General features: G+C 37.0%; 1 protein-coding gene across 2 annotated transcripts in view; it reads right to left on the bottom strand.

Moving 5' to 3' along the window:
* Positions 1–18596, bottom strand: part of LOC115432987 (glutamate receptor 1-like) — a 176021-nt gene that overhangs the window by 67424 nt on the left and 90001 nt on the right. For both annotated transcript variants that reach the window (XM_030154128.1, XM_030154127.1), the window contains exons 4-6: positions 11316–11500; positions 4907–4960; positions 1407–1565 (exon numbers count right to left, since the gene is read on the bottom strand). In XM_030154128.1, coding sequence (XP_030009988.1) covers positions 1407–1565; positions 4907–4960; positions 11316–11500 — 398 coding nt within the window. The remainder of the gene's footprint in view (positions 1–1406; positions 1566–4906; positions 4961–11315; positions 11501–18596) is intronic.

The following is an 18596-nucleotide window of genomic DNA, read 5'->3' as shown; positions in this document are numbered from 1 at the left end:
GTTTTTCCCTGGATCGTCTCTGGACCTGCTGCTGTGGTCCTGCTTCTCTCCTGCCTCCATCATTATTCATTTATCCATATACTATGATAGTGTTTAATATATTGTTACATAGATGGTGGAGGTTTATATTACTGGTACCAACAGCTGCAATAGTAATATATCCACTGTTAGTACTTGTATTTGGAGTAGTAGTATTAACAGTTATGGCCCTGTGTTCTAGCTATTGGTAAATATACTAGCAACAGCTGTTCTAGTTTTTAACAGCTGTAGTGAAGTTTGCTGTGTATCCATGTCCCAATCTCTCTCTCTCTTTCTCTTCCTTTAACCCTTTTTCTTTCTTTCCAACTCCAACTGGTCAAGGCAGATGACCATCCTCCACGAGCTGGGGTTAGCTTCAGATTTCTGCCTGTTAAAAGGACGTTTTTCCTTCCACTGTCACTAAGCATTTGCTCCCGGAGGATTCTGTTGGGTTTCTGTAAATTGGCTTAAGAGTCTGGTTTAGACCAGCTCTATATGTAAAGTGTCACGAGATAATTTCTGTTATGATGTGACGCTATATAAATACAATTTGATTGATTGATTAACGCAATAGGGAGACACTCATTGAAACATTGGTCCATGGTTCTGCTGGAGGTTTATTATTACTACATAATCAGAAGCTTTCTGCATATACTGCAGTGGAATAGTTTTTGTAGAGTTTGTAGCTGAGGAAGAACATTTAACAAATAGAAAGAAGTCTCTTAAATGAGAGAGAAAAGGTTTTCAAAAGAGCTAAACCATTCCAGTTCAACCGAGAAGAACTACCAAGAAGAATGACGAAGAATGATATTATTTAACACTGTTTTATTAAATAACGGTTATTTGAAGCATCCTAAAAGCACTTTTTACTATCTGAGAGTGGCAGATGTTAGTTCCTTTGGAAACCAGGAGACTTAGAAAAATGTTGTGAAATAGCATTAGATCCTGTTCTGGTCAAATAAAAATGTGTTTAGTATTTGTACATATTTCTGGTATAATTCAAACCTTCCAGGAAATAATCATTTAAAATAAAATTGCCTTTTTAACAGTATCATGATATATCGTGATATATCGTATCGAGGTCCTCGTATTGTGATTTGTAACGTATCACCAGATTCTTGCCGATACACACCCCTAATGACGACCTGGGCAAATGAAAACCTACACAGACATCAAATAGAAAGTCAGATAAATAGAGCTAAAAAACAAATGTCACTGTTTCTATGAATGAAATAAAAAGAATGAGAAAGCAAGACAGAGGAAAGTATACTGTCTTGCTGTCAACAGGACCAGGATGAGCATTAAATAGTGTTGGAACAAGGTTCAATAAAAGGTAATGACTGAAAAGATTCAAATAATAAATGTACTCCGTGTGTCCGTACTCGTACCTTGAGTCTCCTTTGGGCCAATTTGAGGTCTTTGCTGTCAAAATCCATCCAGTCCTGGTTGATTCTTTCCACATCTGGATCGGAGTGGTTCACCAGCTGGAAGCCCGTCACGTTCGGTCCCAGCTTCTGAAACTCTGTGATGTTCAAGTCCATGAAACCCTGACACACAACACACCGTTATTAAAACACAAGCATTACATTAATACTGAAAAAAAATTATAAAACTGCAAAGAACATTAACACTTATGTTTTAATAATGATTCTTGGAAAAATACACAGTCACATATCTGACTATATTCACTAAAATCTAAGTTCAGTTTATAATTTTAATTTTCTTATTCTCTTGTAATTTTTTTAAATGCAGGGCCAAATAACAAATCTGGTTCAACTATATTAATACATCAACATATGGATACAAGAAACTGATTAATAGAAATATTGTTAAAATTGTAAGTTCAATTCATTAATTAAATCTCAGCAACTATTTCCATGAATACATGTAAGTGATCCTTAGGTTTTGGTGTATGCACAAATTTCAGTCCAATCCAGAGGAAATGAACCCTTTCATGCACAAATTATGAGGACCTTAGTCGAGATTTTTTTCTTGAGTGTTTTTATTCCTCTTTAGGCTTATAAAAACAATACGATAGAATTTTTTTTTATGAACCAATTTTTCATGAAGTTACAAAAGTGTCCACTCAGCTGGACACCATACATTCAGTTTTTGAAGCAAAGTAACATGTATTTAAAACCCATCATCAGAAAGTGATATACTGTGTGAAAACTATGAAATTAAAACATTTTTCATGCAGCTAACCTGATGTTTTTTCACATTTTAACATACTCTAATACTAGTTATTACTCACTTCATGGAGATAATATGCAAAAAAAAAACCCAAACTTTGATTAAGAAAACTGTTCATTACAGTCTAATAACAATTAGCAATTGATTTACACTAAAACATGTTACTGCAGATCAGGTTTATCAAGAACAGCAAAGTTACAGTAATGGTCTGAATGTCAGTGTATGGGATGATGCATTAGTGTCCACTGTGTTAGGTGATATGGAACTAAAAAAACAAAACCCATGAATATACAAGAGAACAGCTGAAGAATAACTGTCCACTGGAGAGGCCAGTACGCATGAAAGGGTTAAATGACACACTGACATTTCCTTGGATGGCCTTTAGCTTTGATGACAGTACACATTCACCACAGCACTGTTTCCATTAGCTCATGCAATGTTAAAAGGTTTATTTCTTCCTATAGTTGCATTAATTTTTGGTCAAGATCTTGTATTGAGGATACTCTGTGGAATGTCTTCTCCAGTACATCCCACATTTTATCCGTGGGGCTCAGGACTGGACTCTGGTCACAAGTCCACGTGTGAAAATGATGTCTCATGCTTCCTGAACAACTCTTTCACTATCGAAGCCTGATGAAGCCTGGCATTGTCACCTTGGAATATGTCTGTGTCATAAGCAAAGAAAAAAATCCACTGCTGTTCAGACCTGGTCATTCACTATCTTCAGGTAGTCAGATGACCTCATTTTATGGACACATAACATTGCTGATCCTAGAGACCTGACAAATGGAATCAACTCCAGATCATAACACTGATGCTCCTCTTTTCACCCTGATGTGCCCCTCAGAAGCAGTCTGGACTCATCAGACCACATGACCCTGTTCCATCATGTGTTCCATTGAAACACAGTCCAATCTTTATGCTTCCTGTCAAACTGATGGTGGTTTAAGAAATGAGAAGCTACTCACCGCATCTCAACACCATCCTACATAATTGGTCCACACAAAAATGATGTCTATTCTGCTTTGTTAGCCAAAGGTATTCTTTAGGCTTAAGCAAGGTCCAATGTACTTAATGAAACTATTAGCATGAAACAGTAAAATCAGACATGAATTGGTAAGTTCTTGTTGAGTTGATGGGGAATGACTCTGCTTGAACCTGTTATTTAACTCTTAAAACCTGAAATAAAAGAAAGTCTTCATTCACTGCATAAAAGGAATTTCAAGAAAGTCAAAATGGCCTTGTTTCTGGGGAATTAGTACTTTTTTTTATTTATAAAATTGAAAATATATCTTTTAAGGTGTGCAATTTTTTGTCCAATGGTCCTAAGGGTCTGATGGACTATTGGTATCACTTGTTGTCTATCCATCATCCGTAGACAATTTTTCAAGAATCTTCTTCTCTCAGTCAGAATGACTTGATATTTGTTGTGGAACATCTTTGGGGTAAGGTCTACCAAGTTTGTTCAAAGAATTAAGAAATATTGATTTTTTGAATGTTTTTTATGAACTTTTGAATTTTTTAAAATCCCCATTGGTTAATAATGGGACAAATTTCAAAGTGCTATAACTTGAAAACAGTTGAACATATTGATATAATTACTATTGGCAATAGATAAGTAAGTCACGTATGGGCTTTCATTTGGTGCCATGACCTTTGACCTTGAGTGACCTTGAAAGGTCAAACCCATACTGTAGATTTTGGCTATCCAGCTAAAAACATGAGCACGCAAGATGAAAAAAGTCAGTTTTACAAGACGTTTTTCTAAAGTCCAAAGTCTAAATTCAAAATTAACAGCATGTGCAAAATGATAAAATATACTAGTATCACAACTTGAGTGATGACACAACCTTTGACCTAAGATAATCCTGAATGGTCAAATGAGTGTCAATTAATGTCTTTAAATATGCCGTTGGACTACAGGACCCTTGGTCCTATTTTTACAAAATGCAACATCCTTAATAGGGCTACAGCTAACACTGAGCTACATTTAACTAACAACAATCTTGTTCTAGCTGTTATTTTGAAGAGTGAGATCGCTTTCAGATGCAATCCATGCATGGGTTTAGTATTCAAGATCTGCAGATGTCTGTATGCTTATGTGAAGTTTGTGTCGAAGTCTGTTTTGCGCTGCGAACCGCCTGTTTATTGAGGTGAGCTAACTTCAGTCCTATGGTATTGTGGCTGTTATGTACAGTGTTGCTGCTGTAGAAGAGCAGAACACAGGCACTGACAAACTTAGAGTTGAATTTAAGGATTTTCATGGAAAAACAACTGGAATGTCAACAAACAACTGGCTCCCAACACAAAAGAGGCAAATCTTGAACAAATATTGAAATTATAAGAATAAGTAGTCAGTTTTACATAATAGTGTTTTCATTGATTGTGGTTACAGGAAATCTAGCTGGGAAAATTTTTTTTTTTTTTCTTTTCTTAAAAAAGGCAATTTGTTTGTATAAAAGAATATGCCTGCTGTGTATGGAGAGTTTATGAGAGTATGTACACTGTGGAGTTATGCAGGTATATACAGAAAACACTGCTCAGCCTCCTGTATATTTAGAAATGGCACATTTTGTTTCTTGACAGCTCATGGTAATTCCACACAAACTGTCACAAACCCAACGCCCACTAAGTTTCTACTAAACACCTCTTGAACATTAACCACTGATTTCATCCAAACAATAGACTGACTCACCAGATTGGCCAGGATGTAGTGGTAGTTCTTCAGGTTTCTCTTCTGAGCTGCAATCTGTGTGTGAGAGAAAACCAGAGTAAATGATGTGCTAATTGAATTTTTCTGATGCTTTCTAATGATAAAAAAAAAAAAAAAAGTATCCATAACAAATTCACCCCATTCAGTTTTGTGCACATGTTTCAAACAGCTGCTAATTGGAAGACTCTCTTCCTCTTCGAGTGATTAATTGCTAATCTTCACCATCGTGAAGGGATGGAAAGGAAGAGGAGGAAGGAACAAAAAGGATGAGAGGGACGTCCTCAAACTGGTGGAGAGGAAAAAGCAAAAGAAAGATGACAGAGATGAAGAGGAGGGCTAGCAAAAGAGGAGACGATGGAGGAGTTGAGGAGATATGCAGCTGTAGAGAGGGAGATGGAGGAGGAGGAGGAAACTGGGAGGTAATGGCATCTTCTCAGGTCCAGCTTCTAATGAGAAACCATCAGTGAATGCTCAGAAACAGCTGTTTTGTGGAAGGAGGGGAGAAGAGGAAGAAAACCTCCCACCTCTTTGGAACCCTTTAATCCACCATCCATCCAAGCCAACCTGCTTCTGACCATAGTTGGGTGAAAAATCTTCAAGTAGTCAAAAGGAAAAAACAACTCAAAACAATATACTACATATAATAATATATCTACAAAATGTGGGGGAAAAATGTTCAAGAAGTCAAAAGTTCTGTTTCCTCATAGTGTGCTTACATGACTCAGAAAAAAGTACCTGGAGGTGGATTTAACCACTTGTTTACTGCCTTAACAGACAGGTAGAAGTTAATTTGTTATGTATTATTATGAATCACATAACATGTAAGAATCAACACACAATGTAATACTGGTCGGCAATCAACAACTTTCACTCACAAATAAGCATTTGGTGTGTTTAGGTCAGATAAACTATAGATAAAATAATAAACTAGAGAAAGAAGAAGTAAAGCAGTAGAGTTGTTGCAGTTTCAACATATTCTCACTCCCACCTCATCTCATCCTGACATTTGGTCAGGGTTTGACATTTTGGTACACTGGTATCCTTACAACATTATTTTTCAACATACAGGGGAGGTGTGATTGTTTGACAAGCCAGCTAGTCCCAAACAAGGTTATAATAGTTTTGGATTTTTCATTATAGTTTACTTTTATTTAGTTTTGATTTTTTTTTCTCTAATTCAATTAGTTTTAATTCGTTTTTAGAACAGGTTTGCAAGTTTTTATTAGTTTTCATTTTTTTTTCTAAATGCTTAGTTTTAGTTTAGTTTTAGTATTAATTTTAGTTTTGTTGTATCTTTTCTGTTCTTCTCCGTTGTATTCAAATAAATCCCAGACAGGACTCTGCTGCTTTCTCCCACCTTTAGTCTCCATGTTTCCAGGTAGAGTGGGGACCAGAAGACGACTCTAAACCACAAGTGACAGACCGTGAAGTGTTGTATGGTGCTGCTAGCTAAAATTGCTAGAGCGAAATAAATCACTTTCGTATCAAACCAACATTGACAAAGACGAAAACGAGGGGAATTTTATCCATAATTTTTATCCGTTTTAGCTAGTTTTGTAAGCACACAGTACAGTTTCAGTTAGTTATCATTTTTTTCTTTTAATTGTAGTTTTTATTTATTTCAGTTAACGAAAATGTTTTCTCAATTCTAGTTTTCATCATTTCGTTAGTTTTTGTTAACGATAATAACTTTGATCTCAAAGACATTTAGACAAACCTAACCAATTGGTTCGGTTTAGGCATTAAAACAGGTTTATTAGGGCTGGAAAAAGGTCCGGTTGGGGTTATGAAACTTGGGTCAGAAGAAGGAACAAAGAACGCCAAAGAGAGAAAATACAAACAAAACATGAAACAGGAAATGAGCCCTAGCCTCTTGCATAAACTTTGGTTTTCCTACTAAAGTATTAATTACCAAACAAGGTCATCTGGCTTATGATGTCCAGTCACAGATCTAAGCATTTACACTGGCTTCTATGTGGTATCCTGCAAATCGAAACATGACATTACACAAAACCCTCAGACATTGTAAACCATCACCAACTCTCATGACAAAGAAACAGAATATCACAAACTGAAACTGAGAACAGCCCGATGGAAATGGAAGCATGTTCAAGTGTAATATCATCAACAGCCAGTAGACGCTGCTCTAAAAATACTAAGTTGCAACATAAAAATACTGTGTTCTTGCCCACCTGGGCAGTGATGAGCCTCTTTTGGGCTTGGGTCCTGTACCAGAGCTCTGGGAGCCTGAGGGTTCTGCGCAGAACCTTATCTGTTCCTAGGACTATGCTCTTTTGGACAGAGACCTCTGATGTTGTTCCTGGTATCTGCTGGAGCCATCCACCTAGCTTAGGAGTCACTGCCCCTAGTGCCCCCATCACTACTGGTACCACTGTTGCCTTCACAACCCACATTTTCTCTATCTCCTCTTTCAGCCCTTGGTATCTCTCAAGGTTCTTGTGTTCTTTCTTCCTGATGTTGCTATCACCATTTTGTCAGTGTGGATCTGGAAGTCCCACCAAGTCCCCATCTTGGCTATATATATATATGTATGTAAGGGTAGAGACTGCGATCTGGTAGGATCGGTGATTCTACCAGTAGAAACTCCGATCAGAGTCTCTACTGGTAGAAACTCCAATCCTGCCAGTAGAAGGGTTAAGGTTCGGATCGGAGTTTCTACCAGTAGAGACTCTGATCGGAGTCTCTACTGGTAGAATTACCGATCCTACCAGATCGCAGTCTCTACCCTGACATATATATATATATATATATATATATATATATATATATATATATATATATATATATATATATATATATATATACCTCCCTTATAAATATTTTGGTGGTCCATCTTTGGATTACTTTTCTGTTAATTATAGGGAGTTATTTAAGACGTAGATTTAATTTCAAAATTCAGAGGGTGCGCACTACTAGGAAAAGTTTTAGCATATCTGTGTGTGTGGTGTTAAAGTCTGGAATAGATTGAGGGAGGAGCACAAGGAATGTCCAAACATAAGACAATTCAAAAACACTTATAAGAACATGTTTTTCACAAGATATGGGGAAGAGGGTTATTAATTGTCACCATATTTTCACTGTTGTTTATGTATATATTTCCTTCCTTGAGTTAGTTATTATTTGTTTATATGTTAGCTAGCACAACTAAGAAAGGCATTGGTAAAAGATTATGTGTGTATTTGTATGTGTGTGTATGTATAAACGTATATATGTGTATATGGATGAATGAGTGTGTGTGTGTATGTGTGTTTGTGTGTGTGTGAATAGATATATAAATATAGAAGAGTAATGTAAAAGGAAGAGGGACATATATTATTAATAATATTGTAGGGAGAGGGGGTGGGATTAAATAAGTTATACTTCCCATCCCTTTTCAGGCATGTAAATGGAATTATTGTGCTTTTCTTCTGAGTAAGATTGTTCTGATTCTTGATATTTGTATTATTATGTATGTTTTGCAAGTGCATATATGTTAAATTTCATTGCATCTTCGGAATAAATCACTGAATCAAATCAAATCAAATCAAATTAGGTTTTAGGCCAGACAGAAGGACAAACATTTGGGTGATGCTTTGGTAAACATCGGCTATAACTTTATGTGTGGAAGTTTGTGGGAGTTGCCATCTTGGAAATGACAGGGAGGACAATGAAAAGTAAAAAAGTCACTCACTGGGAGATTTAGTCCACATTCTGTCAGTCAGACTAATGCAGTTACTGGGGAAAAATCTGCTCCCAGTCTTTTTGTATAAAATAAATTCACTGGAGATAGAGCGCTACTTCAGCCAACAGAGACAACATAATCATGTTTTTTTTCATGTCATTTACATTAAGTTACAGTTTGTAGTACAAAAGCTGGATCAAAAAACAACACGTGATAGCAGCCCTGTGTTTGGTCCATTGGCCACCCTCCTCTCTAAAGCATCTGCCATTAAAAACCCATATTGGCCGACCACTATGCAGGAAAGTAAAAAGGAACACTGAGCTAAAATGACATTGAGCTAAAGCCAGCAGCTTCATTTCACAGATCTGAAACACCACCTGATACTTGAGCCTTTAGTAAGCAACTAGATTTTAGCAGGAAGAGGAGTTTCCCCAAATGATGTCTGGGTTCTGGCCAGAGCTGCACTGAGCTGATTTTGGCTGCCGACAAAATTTCTCTCCCCTTCACTAATTTGCTTCATCTCTTCCATTTTGAAGTGTTTTGACTTTGTAAAAGCTTTTTCAGTGTAAAAAAAAAAGAAATAAAAAAAACCTGGATCATTTTGCTTGTACAAGTGCTACTCTCTCAGTTTTTGCTCCATCACACTGAGATGAAGTCAAAATTGAGCTCTTACAATCCAAACCCAGGAATCTGCAGCTGCAACTGTCGTGCAAAAGAATGAACACCATCATCCTGCAGCAGAGGGTGTAGGAACAAGAATCACAAACACATTTACGAAAAACTACTTTTAGTAACTCTGGTGCCAACACAAGTAATTGTCTCATTTTAATAAACTAGAGCTCAAAATTAGCAATTACTGCTCATCTGTTGTACTGTTTGGAGTATTTAAACATTTAGTCAGTCAACATATTCTCTCAGCTGCATCCTGGGAAAATATTATCACACATGTCTTTACAGAGTGTCCATACACATGCCAATAAACATGTTTTTTTTCTCTGTCTATTCATGTGATAATACTGAAATTTTATTTTTCGGAAGGTGTGTAAATCTGTTTACTGTGTAAACCCATGCATCCTTTTGACCTTTTCTGTCACAGTTACTTGTAAACTCTATAGTTAGGTTAATAATAAAGGGTAACTCACTTCATTATCCCAGAGACCAAACTTTAACCCATCCTAACACACATAGCACCTAGCATTAAGTATACTATGAGTAGTGAGCTGTCACTGAAGTTGTTATATAGCTACATGAATTAATACTCAAAATAATAGACTATGTATAATCATATATCTACAAAATTTGTTTTAAAGACGTCACTTTAAATAATTCTGATGTGGATAATTTCTTTGATTATATTCCCGTCTTTTACTACATTTTTACAGTAGAGCAGTTTGAGTTTAATTTCCATTGATCAAGATAAATAGAGGTTTCAATATTTGAATTATGGCTATGCAAATATGCACAATGATTATTTAAAAGAATCTTTAAACTGATACTGTCGACACGGCACAGGTCTCCTCCAGGTCCTTCATTAAAAACAGCTACATATAGTTTAATTGTGATGTGGTGTGGGTAAGGACCAAGGTTATTATCATTAATGAAAACTAACGAAATGACGAAAACTAGAATTGTAAAAACATTTTCGTTAACTGAAATAAATAAAAACTAAAATTAAAAGAAAAAAAATGATAACTAACTGAAACTGTATTGTGTGCTTATAAAACTAACCAAAACATATAAAAATTATGGATAAAATACCCTTCGTTTTCGTCTTTGTCAATGTCGGACTGATATAAAATCGATTTATTTCCCTTGAGCAATTTTAGCTGCTGGCACCATATGACAGTTAACAGTTCGTCACTTCTTGTCACTTGTCGTTTAGAGTCATCTTCTGGTCCCCACTCTACCTGGAAACATGGAGACTAAAGTTGGGAAAAAGCAGCAGAGTCCTGTCTGGGATTTATTTGAATACGACAGCGAAGAAGAGAAAAGATATGACAAAATTAAAACTAAACTAAAACCAAGCATTTAGAAAATAATGAAAACTAATAAAAACTAGCAAACCTGCTCTAAAAACTGATCAAAACTAACTGAATTAGAGAAAAAAAAAGTCAAAACTAAATAAAACTAAACTATAATGAAAAATCCAAAACTATTACAACCTTGGTAAGGACTCACATGCACAGTGCAGATTGACAATCTTTATTGCAAAGGCTTTTATTTGGTACAAAAACTAGAAATCTTCTTCACAAAACCTTCAGGTTTAACCTCATACAAAAACTCAAGAGTTTTCACAAAAATCTTAGCTTTAACTTACAAGAATCTGAGGCAGAGTTGGTCCCTGAGCCCCTTCAGTGACAGCTCACCGCTCCTATGTGTACTTGCTAATGCTAATCCCTAATGCAAATGCTAGATGCTCTATGTGTATTAGAATGGGTAAAATGCAGCCAACAAATTTCCCTATGGGAATAATAAAGCTACTGAACATTTAACCTTTTATTTACAGTTAAAAGTTTAGACTGCTCAAAGTAACAAAACATATATTTAAAATGTAAATGTGTTTGCTCTATGCACTTAGATGTCGGGCTGTATCGAAACAGGAAATTATGGCCTGTGCTTCTCCTGATAGTTGTTTTTTGTCTTGCAGTAAACCAAACAAATACTTAAGGATTCATATATTCACAGAAAAACCACTGAGTGTTTTTTTACCAGGTTGAGGATGGAGTTGAGTCGGTCCAGCTCACAGTCGATGATGATCTGAAAGTCCTTCTTGTAGTCCAGGTCAGCCAGCAGCTTGATGAAGGCCGTCTCTGTTAAAGTGTCCAGATTCACAGACGTGACCTGCCAAGTGCGCTCCGCCGCCGTGTCCAAGATCCTCTGCAACACCGACAGACCTGTGAGACAAGAAAATAAAAACACCATCAGTGTTTCCGTGTCAGCTCTGTCCACAACTTTGACTCTGATGGTGTTGATGACAGTGTTATCTGTCGTCTGGTCTCTATTGGCAAGTGGATTTTTTTTTTTTTTTTTGTTGAATTGAATTGAATGGAATTTCCACATTTCACATACTTACCTACTTCCTTTCTATTGACAAAAGATAAGAGATGGGAGTCTTCCAAATGCAAAGAAATTTTTAATAAATTAATAATAATGCAGGTCTACATGAACATAACTGCTAAGATGGCTATTGTTTCATTTTCTGGTATTTTTCTTGCACTTCCAAGTCCAAACAGAACAATATGAATTCAGGTTTGTCAGAATAATTTAGGTTTGCATTGTACATATTTCAAGTAAATTGTCAAAAAAATATTGACTCTCTTACCTGTTTCCTTTAAATATTGTGACTGTGTGTCTGGTTGTTCTTATTGTAATTGGCACCTGCTGAAATGCTCTGTTTGAAATACTAAGGTGTAGATTTGATAAAGCCATGGCTTCTCAAACTGACTGACAAGGGAATCAGTCTTATGATGTTTCCTGTCTGCCTCAGGCTTGACTTGGCCTGGGTGAAACTTCAAAAAGGAGCTTCACACTGAGACACTGCAGATATGATGGTTTTAAGTTGTTGTTTTTTTAAGCGGCTTTATTCATAACAGAAAGACTGATAAAACGGCTGAGATTGGATTCATCTACAAAACATATTTTTGTGAGAAAAATTGCAAAAGAGTAATTTTTGACTCTTGCCTCATCCACTCATCTCCTGTGTTCAGCTGTAATCCATTATTTAAAAGAAGAAACCTAATCTTGCAGCACCAGTGGACAGACAGCAGAAACAGGACGCACCAACTGAAACTCGTGCCTGAACCTGTAAGTGCTATTGGATATGATTCATGATCTCAGCATGAAATAGATAGATCTTGCTACAAACAATAATTTATATGATTTGTAATGCCCAGTGTGTAATGTGTTCAGAAACATTTGTATAAGGTGAAACTTTACTGCTAGTTGTGGGTGAAAGACTGAACTCAGACCTCATGGACTTCAGGTTAGCAGAGGCCACTGTTAAGAAGCTTCAAGGCTCTGCTACATCACACACACAGTCATGCTAAAGACGTCTGACAACTGAAGCAGATGGAAAAAGGGACTTTCATGGATTTAGAAACCTCTTTGTTTCGCATGTGTGATGACGTCATGCACACGCTGCATTGTTTTGGTCAGAACGTAGCAAACACAGAGTTGAGGCAGAAACGATCCGAAAAGACGACACCACTTGTAACACTGTCAAAGCTTCCACTTCTACAAAAGGGGGAAATCCCTCCAATATGCTCAAACCTTTGTCCGCAGCATGTGATTCATTTATAGGAATGTCACATATTTGATACTCTACTTAGCGACACTTGTGAATCTAGCGGCAGAGCAAACACCAGGGCGTCATCCGAGCCTGGTTCTGGTGCGGGCAACAAATGTCCTGCCCCCTCAAATAAAAGTTTCCGAAGGTAGGGGAAAAAAAATGAGGTGCACAACAACGGGAGACATAGAAGAATTAGTGAAACATCTTAAGTTTCAGTTTCACTGTACAGTGTGTACAGTGTGTCTGAATTCTTTGACACATTTGAGCATTTGAAATGTACTTGAAACTAACGCAATAGTTACTTTCCCTAGTAACTAGTTACTTTTATCATTTGTAGTCAGTAACTAATTCAGTTTCTTTCTGGGAGAAGTAACAAGTAATTGCAACTAATAATATTTTTAAAGTAACATTTCCAATACTGGAGGCAAGTGGTCAAAAAGGTATTGTTGTTAGATGAACAAATGTACATGCTAAGTGCACTGTGGGTTCTCAAGTGCATCTGTGCTTTGTTTATTTACATGTACAGTTTTCATGGTATTATGGGTTCAAGGTGTTACATCCTTAACAAACTAAAAGAGCTACAGTGTGATGATCTGACTGTGTTCATTGGCATCTGTAACAACTGCAACCAAGAAGTTAGACACCCATCACAAGTACAAAAAACACCCATTTGTAGGAACCGACCTGTGGCTGTGTTATCATGAAGAACGTTACAAAACCTGAAGACCTGATGCGGCTAGTAAAAAAGAAAATTGTCACATCTCTACCTGCTTTGCTCTGCTCTCTCTCTCTCTCTCTCTCACATCTCCTCACCTCTCTGACCTTTCCCCTAATTACTCAACTCCGTTCACCTGTTGTTCCCAGCTGCCGTCATTAGGCCTGGGCCTATTTAACCTCTCCCTCTGCATGTGTATGTTGCCAGATTGTTAACCCAGAGTTACTATCCAGCATACCCAGTCTGAATCTCCGTTCCTGAACCTGTTCTGGCTCGACCGTACCCGCCTGTCTGGAATCCCTGAACCCCGCTTGTCCGACTATGCCTGCCTGTCCTCAGCACCGACCTACCTTCGTTTGACCAAGCCTGTTTGTCTCTGCCACGGACACCGAACCTCCTTCTGACCACGGCTCAGGCTGCCCTCAATGGATTGGTCTGGATTTCACGGTTCTTGACCCCTGCCTGCCCTGACATCCCATCGTCTCCCCCTTGTCTGAATCTTGTTTGCTTGTAAATAAACCAGTTTAAAGACTTGATCCTGTGGTGCTGCGTTTGGGTTCTCCGTGTGCTTGTGTCAAAAATAGCTAAACCAGCTACAGGAAGAGACCCAGATGTCCATGACTGCCCATAAGGAAGCAGAGGAAAAACACAAATCAAGGTGAATTTCCAACAATAGCAAGGCTGACTTTATTTATACAGCACATCTAATCTATTTAAAGCATTGCTTGTCTATATTTGCAATGAAAGCAACAAAGTATTCATAGTTTGTGCAGCAACAAACTGTGTTTATTCCTATTTTAGTTCAAAGTTTGGGTTTCATGGCCCGTTTACTGCAGGCTCTGAGTCAACCTAATTTACAGTAGCTCTTTTTAAGGTCGAGTAAATCCAGTGGAACAACATACAAATGTCTCCTTTTAAATAGAAAGGAAATAATAATGAAATAAGCCAAAGGTGTCACGGTCCGCTCCAGCATGGCCGCCAGCTCCTCCCTCTCCATTAACATAAGATAAAACATTATTGATCCCACCATGGGGAAATTTAACAGTTTACAGCAGCAACATGCATCACACCAGTGCAAAAGAAAAGCAGGTAGAAATTAGGGATGTAATGATCATAGGTATAACGATAAACCGCGGTAAAATTGCAGATGGTGAGTATTACCGTTTAAATTCTAATTATCATGATAACTGTGTTTGATTACCGCACTTTTAGGGGAAAAAAAACCCTATGTAAAGCTATGCTTTTATGTCAAATATTTGAGTATAGTTTTAATTTATTGCAATTTTAATTTTCTATACCTAATATTTGGAACCAATATTCACTTTTAAAGTCTTTGAAAAGGTTCGTTAAGCATCTTTGTGTTACTTATGCAATAAATTATATAAATTTTTCAAATCGGATTTTATGTTTTTTTTGTTTTTTGTCCTTTTATGTTGATATAGTAGGTTAAAGTGAAAAAATAATGGGCAGATGAGATAGATGAAGTTGTGCTGAAAAAAAAAAAGATACCAAACATGGATATAGTAAACATTTGTTTATATAGTATATAAAGGCAAAATCAAAAGTACTGAAAAATGGCTAAAATAGGCTCAGACCACTAAGGGTTGATATTTGAATGTTTCTGCAACAGAAAGTACATTGTGCCTATTATTATTATTATTATTATTATTATTATTATTATTATTATTATTATTATATATTTTTTTTTTTTTATTTTTTTTTTTTAATACAACTTGGTTAAATTATTTCAGTGTGTGTATAAGTACTTTTTGAACATTCTGAGCACAATTTCAACAATACAGTGATAATAATGATAACCGTGATAATTTTGGTCACAATAACTGTGATATGAAATTTTCATATCGTTACATCCCTAGTAGAAATAAACATTCTTAAAAGTATGAAAATTTAAGTATAAAGTTTAAAGATATGTACATATTTACATAGTGATTGCATATATACATGATGTGATATGGGGGTGGTGGAGGATCACTGTGTATTGTTATCCAGTCTGATGGCTGTGGGGAGGAATGACCTGCAGAAGCGCTCCGCCTTGCACAGGGGATGTAACCGTCTGGTGCCTCCACAATCACTCTCACCTGTTACGTGCTGCACAGCTGCAGTGCATCATTATCAAGCTGTATTTAAGGCTTGGTTCCGCAGCTGTGCAGTGCTGGATCATTGTCATATTTCACCTCTCCATAACCCAGACTCCTCTTCAATTGTACGGATGCTGACTGCCACCATCCCCAGGTTTTATGTTTGTCCCTCACCGTTGTATTTGTCTCTTAAATAAAATCTGTTTCTCCCTTCAGCAACGTGCGCATGAGTCCAATCATTCACACCACCTCATGACAAAAGGAACACAATTCAGTATGTACTAAAGGATATCGATGTAAATGCAGCACGTCCTTAATTTGTTGGATGAAATAACATCTTTAGATTCAATAAAACTTCCAAAATAACCGCAGGCTTTCTTTCTTTCTTTTATGTCACAGGTGTCAAACATGTGGCCTGGGGGCCAGATCTGGCCCACCAAAGGGTCCAGTCTGGCCCTTGGGATGAATTTATGAAATGCAAAAATTACACTAAGATAATAATCCTTTTAGTTCAGGTTCCACATTCAGAACAATTCAATCTCAAGTGGGCAGGACCAGTAAAATACTATCATAGTAACATAGAAATAATGACAGCTCCCAATTTCTCTCTTTGTAAATGGAAATATTTTCATGTATTTACACTAAAACAAAGTATAATTTCACAAAAAATGTGAATAACCTGAACAAATATGAATAACCTGAAATGTCTTAAGAGAAGTAAGTACAATTTTAACAAATTTCTGTCTGTTATTAAATGTTTTGTGTGTTTGTAGATCAGGGATTAAAGCAAAAATTTTTCATCTGACTGAAAATTTTCTTCTGGTCAAAATCATTGGCCACTATTAAAAATGATGCAATACAATACTACTATAGCGTACAAGTTTATATAGTCAAATTTGGCAATACTGTAAAACACACTGAATGGGAGAGTGTACAGGTGTAGAAGATTAGTAACATGGATAGAAAAAATGTCATGAGTGGTATTGGTGGGGGGTCTGGGGGTCCTCCCCCAGAAAATTTTGAAAGCTTCAGGTCAATTTTGGTGCTCTCTGGTTAATTTTAAAGGGTATGAAAACCTTTGAAGCGAGTGAAAATAATAATTACTAATTGGAGTTCCATCGTCTCCCTTCTCATCAAGCCATGCCCACCTCCATCTATTTTTCACGCATCTCTCAATAGTTCCCACTTCAGCACCTTCCTCTACAAACATGTCCATGATGTCGTATATGCTAGCCAAAATAATCTGTACGTTGTCAAACCTGCGTCCACAACCCCCTCCCGCCAATATCATGTTCTCTTTTGATTGGAAGAAATTACGTCAACTGAAATAGAAATTATATTCCGTTACAGATCCTCTCTGAGGGTATTTAAAATACAGCGGCTTTGCAAATACCAAGGGTGTTACTCATTCATTCAATTTTATCTTCGTACTGTACCACACAAATAGAAATAAGATGCTAAACGGGTCAAAATAAAGCACTTATGCAGTCGGCCGCGTAACCGTGTAAGGCCGCGGCGCGCACAGCCGCACGCACGGGAAGGGCACATACACACAAACACAAACACACACACTAGTCATATACCGGCAAGAGGAGATAAGCTATGAACCCAAACATGAAGGTACCTGTAGATCAGTTCTGTCTGCTTACCTTTTCGCTGTGGTTCTTTCATAATGAAAGCTACTTGTTAGCACTAAACTAAAGTTAGCGTCTGGAGGCTGAACTTCGGTAAAGCTGAACTTGTCCATGTGTTTCTGAGGCACAGAATGAGCAACGTTTCCTTCCACAGATAAATAGTCATCAATCTGTCCTCCCGACAAAAAAATAAAGAAGTCATCTTATTATCATCACTGTTAAACCTATCAGCCCCCTGTGTGTGGTGTGCCTGTGTTAAACACCTGCAGATTCAGGACAGCAGACCCAGGACAGGATCGCGGTGCCGACTGGACTCCACTAAACACATGGGGAAGTTACTTCAATATGACTTTTTCCCCCCTCAATTTTTCCATTTGACGGAAATCCGTCGTGGTGACGGAGAACTTTAATCCCTGTTGTAGATCCACTGTGATCTGTAAGTTATAATGTACGTGTGTAAATGATAAACTGAGGCAGAATATTGTTAAAATTACACTTTTTTTTCAGTTTGTTCATGTTATTCACATCTTTTGAAAGGATAGTTTGTAGATGTAAACCTTTTCATAATGTAAATTTACTTTTTTTGCTCTAAAACAGAGAAAAGTTTGGAGTTGACATTATTTATATATTATTATGTTATTATTTTACTGGTCCGGCCTACTTCAGATCAAATTTAGCTGAATGTGGCCCCTGAACTAGAATGGGTTTGACACCCCTGTTTTATATATTTATTTATTATTATTTATTTTTACAGTGATACTTAAATTTGACAGATTTGGACATTCCAACACGCATCTGTGAAAGTCACGTGAGAGTTGGTCATTTGGTGATTGCTAACTCCATTTGTAAGCTAATGTCTTTTTGTGTCTTTATTTCTCTAGGACTTGGCCTGTTTTTTTTTTTGTTTTTTTTGGGGTGGGGGGGGTCAGCAAAAATTCTTACACTACCGGAGTTCTTCAGTGCTCCTCTTCTGTTCCTAAAAGCAGGTGTTAAGCTCTGATGTCACTTCCTACGTCCTGGTTTAGTCCTGTTCATTCCTCTGCTGCAGTATTGTGTTCCTGAGTCCATAAAACACATTCATTTGTCATTCTACCATTTAAAATAAGATGATAAAGAGCACAGAATGCATGTGAAGTTGATTACAAATCTTAAATGACTGAGAAAAACAGTTGGCGCTAGCTAACATTAGTATGCTAGATAAGTGACATTAGTTCTCACTGGCTCTGCCTAACAGGATTTGCATGGATTTCCCTG

The sequence above is a fragment of the Sphaeramia orbicularis genome, chromosome 14 (assembly GCF_902148855.1).
Source record: "Sphaeramia orbicularis chromosome 14, fSphaOr1.1, whole genome shotgun sequence".
Lineage (NCBI taxonomy): Eukaryota > Metazoa > Chordata > Actinopteri > Kurtiformes > Apogonidae > Sphaeramia > Sphaeramia orbicularis.
Note: the sequence above shows the minus strand (reverse complement) of the source record. Positions and strands in the feature narration are given on the sequence as shown.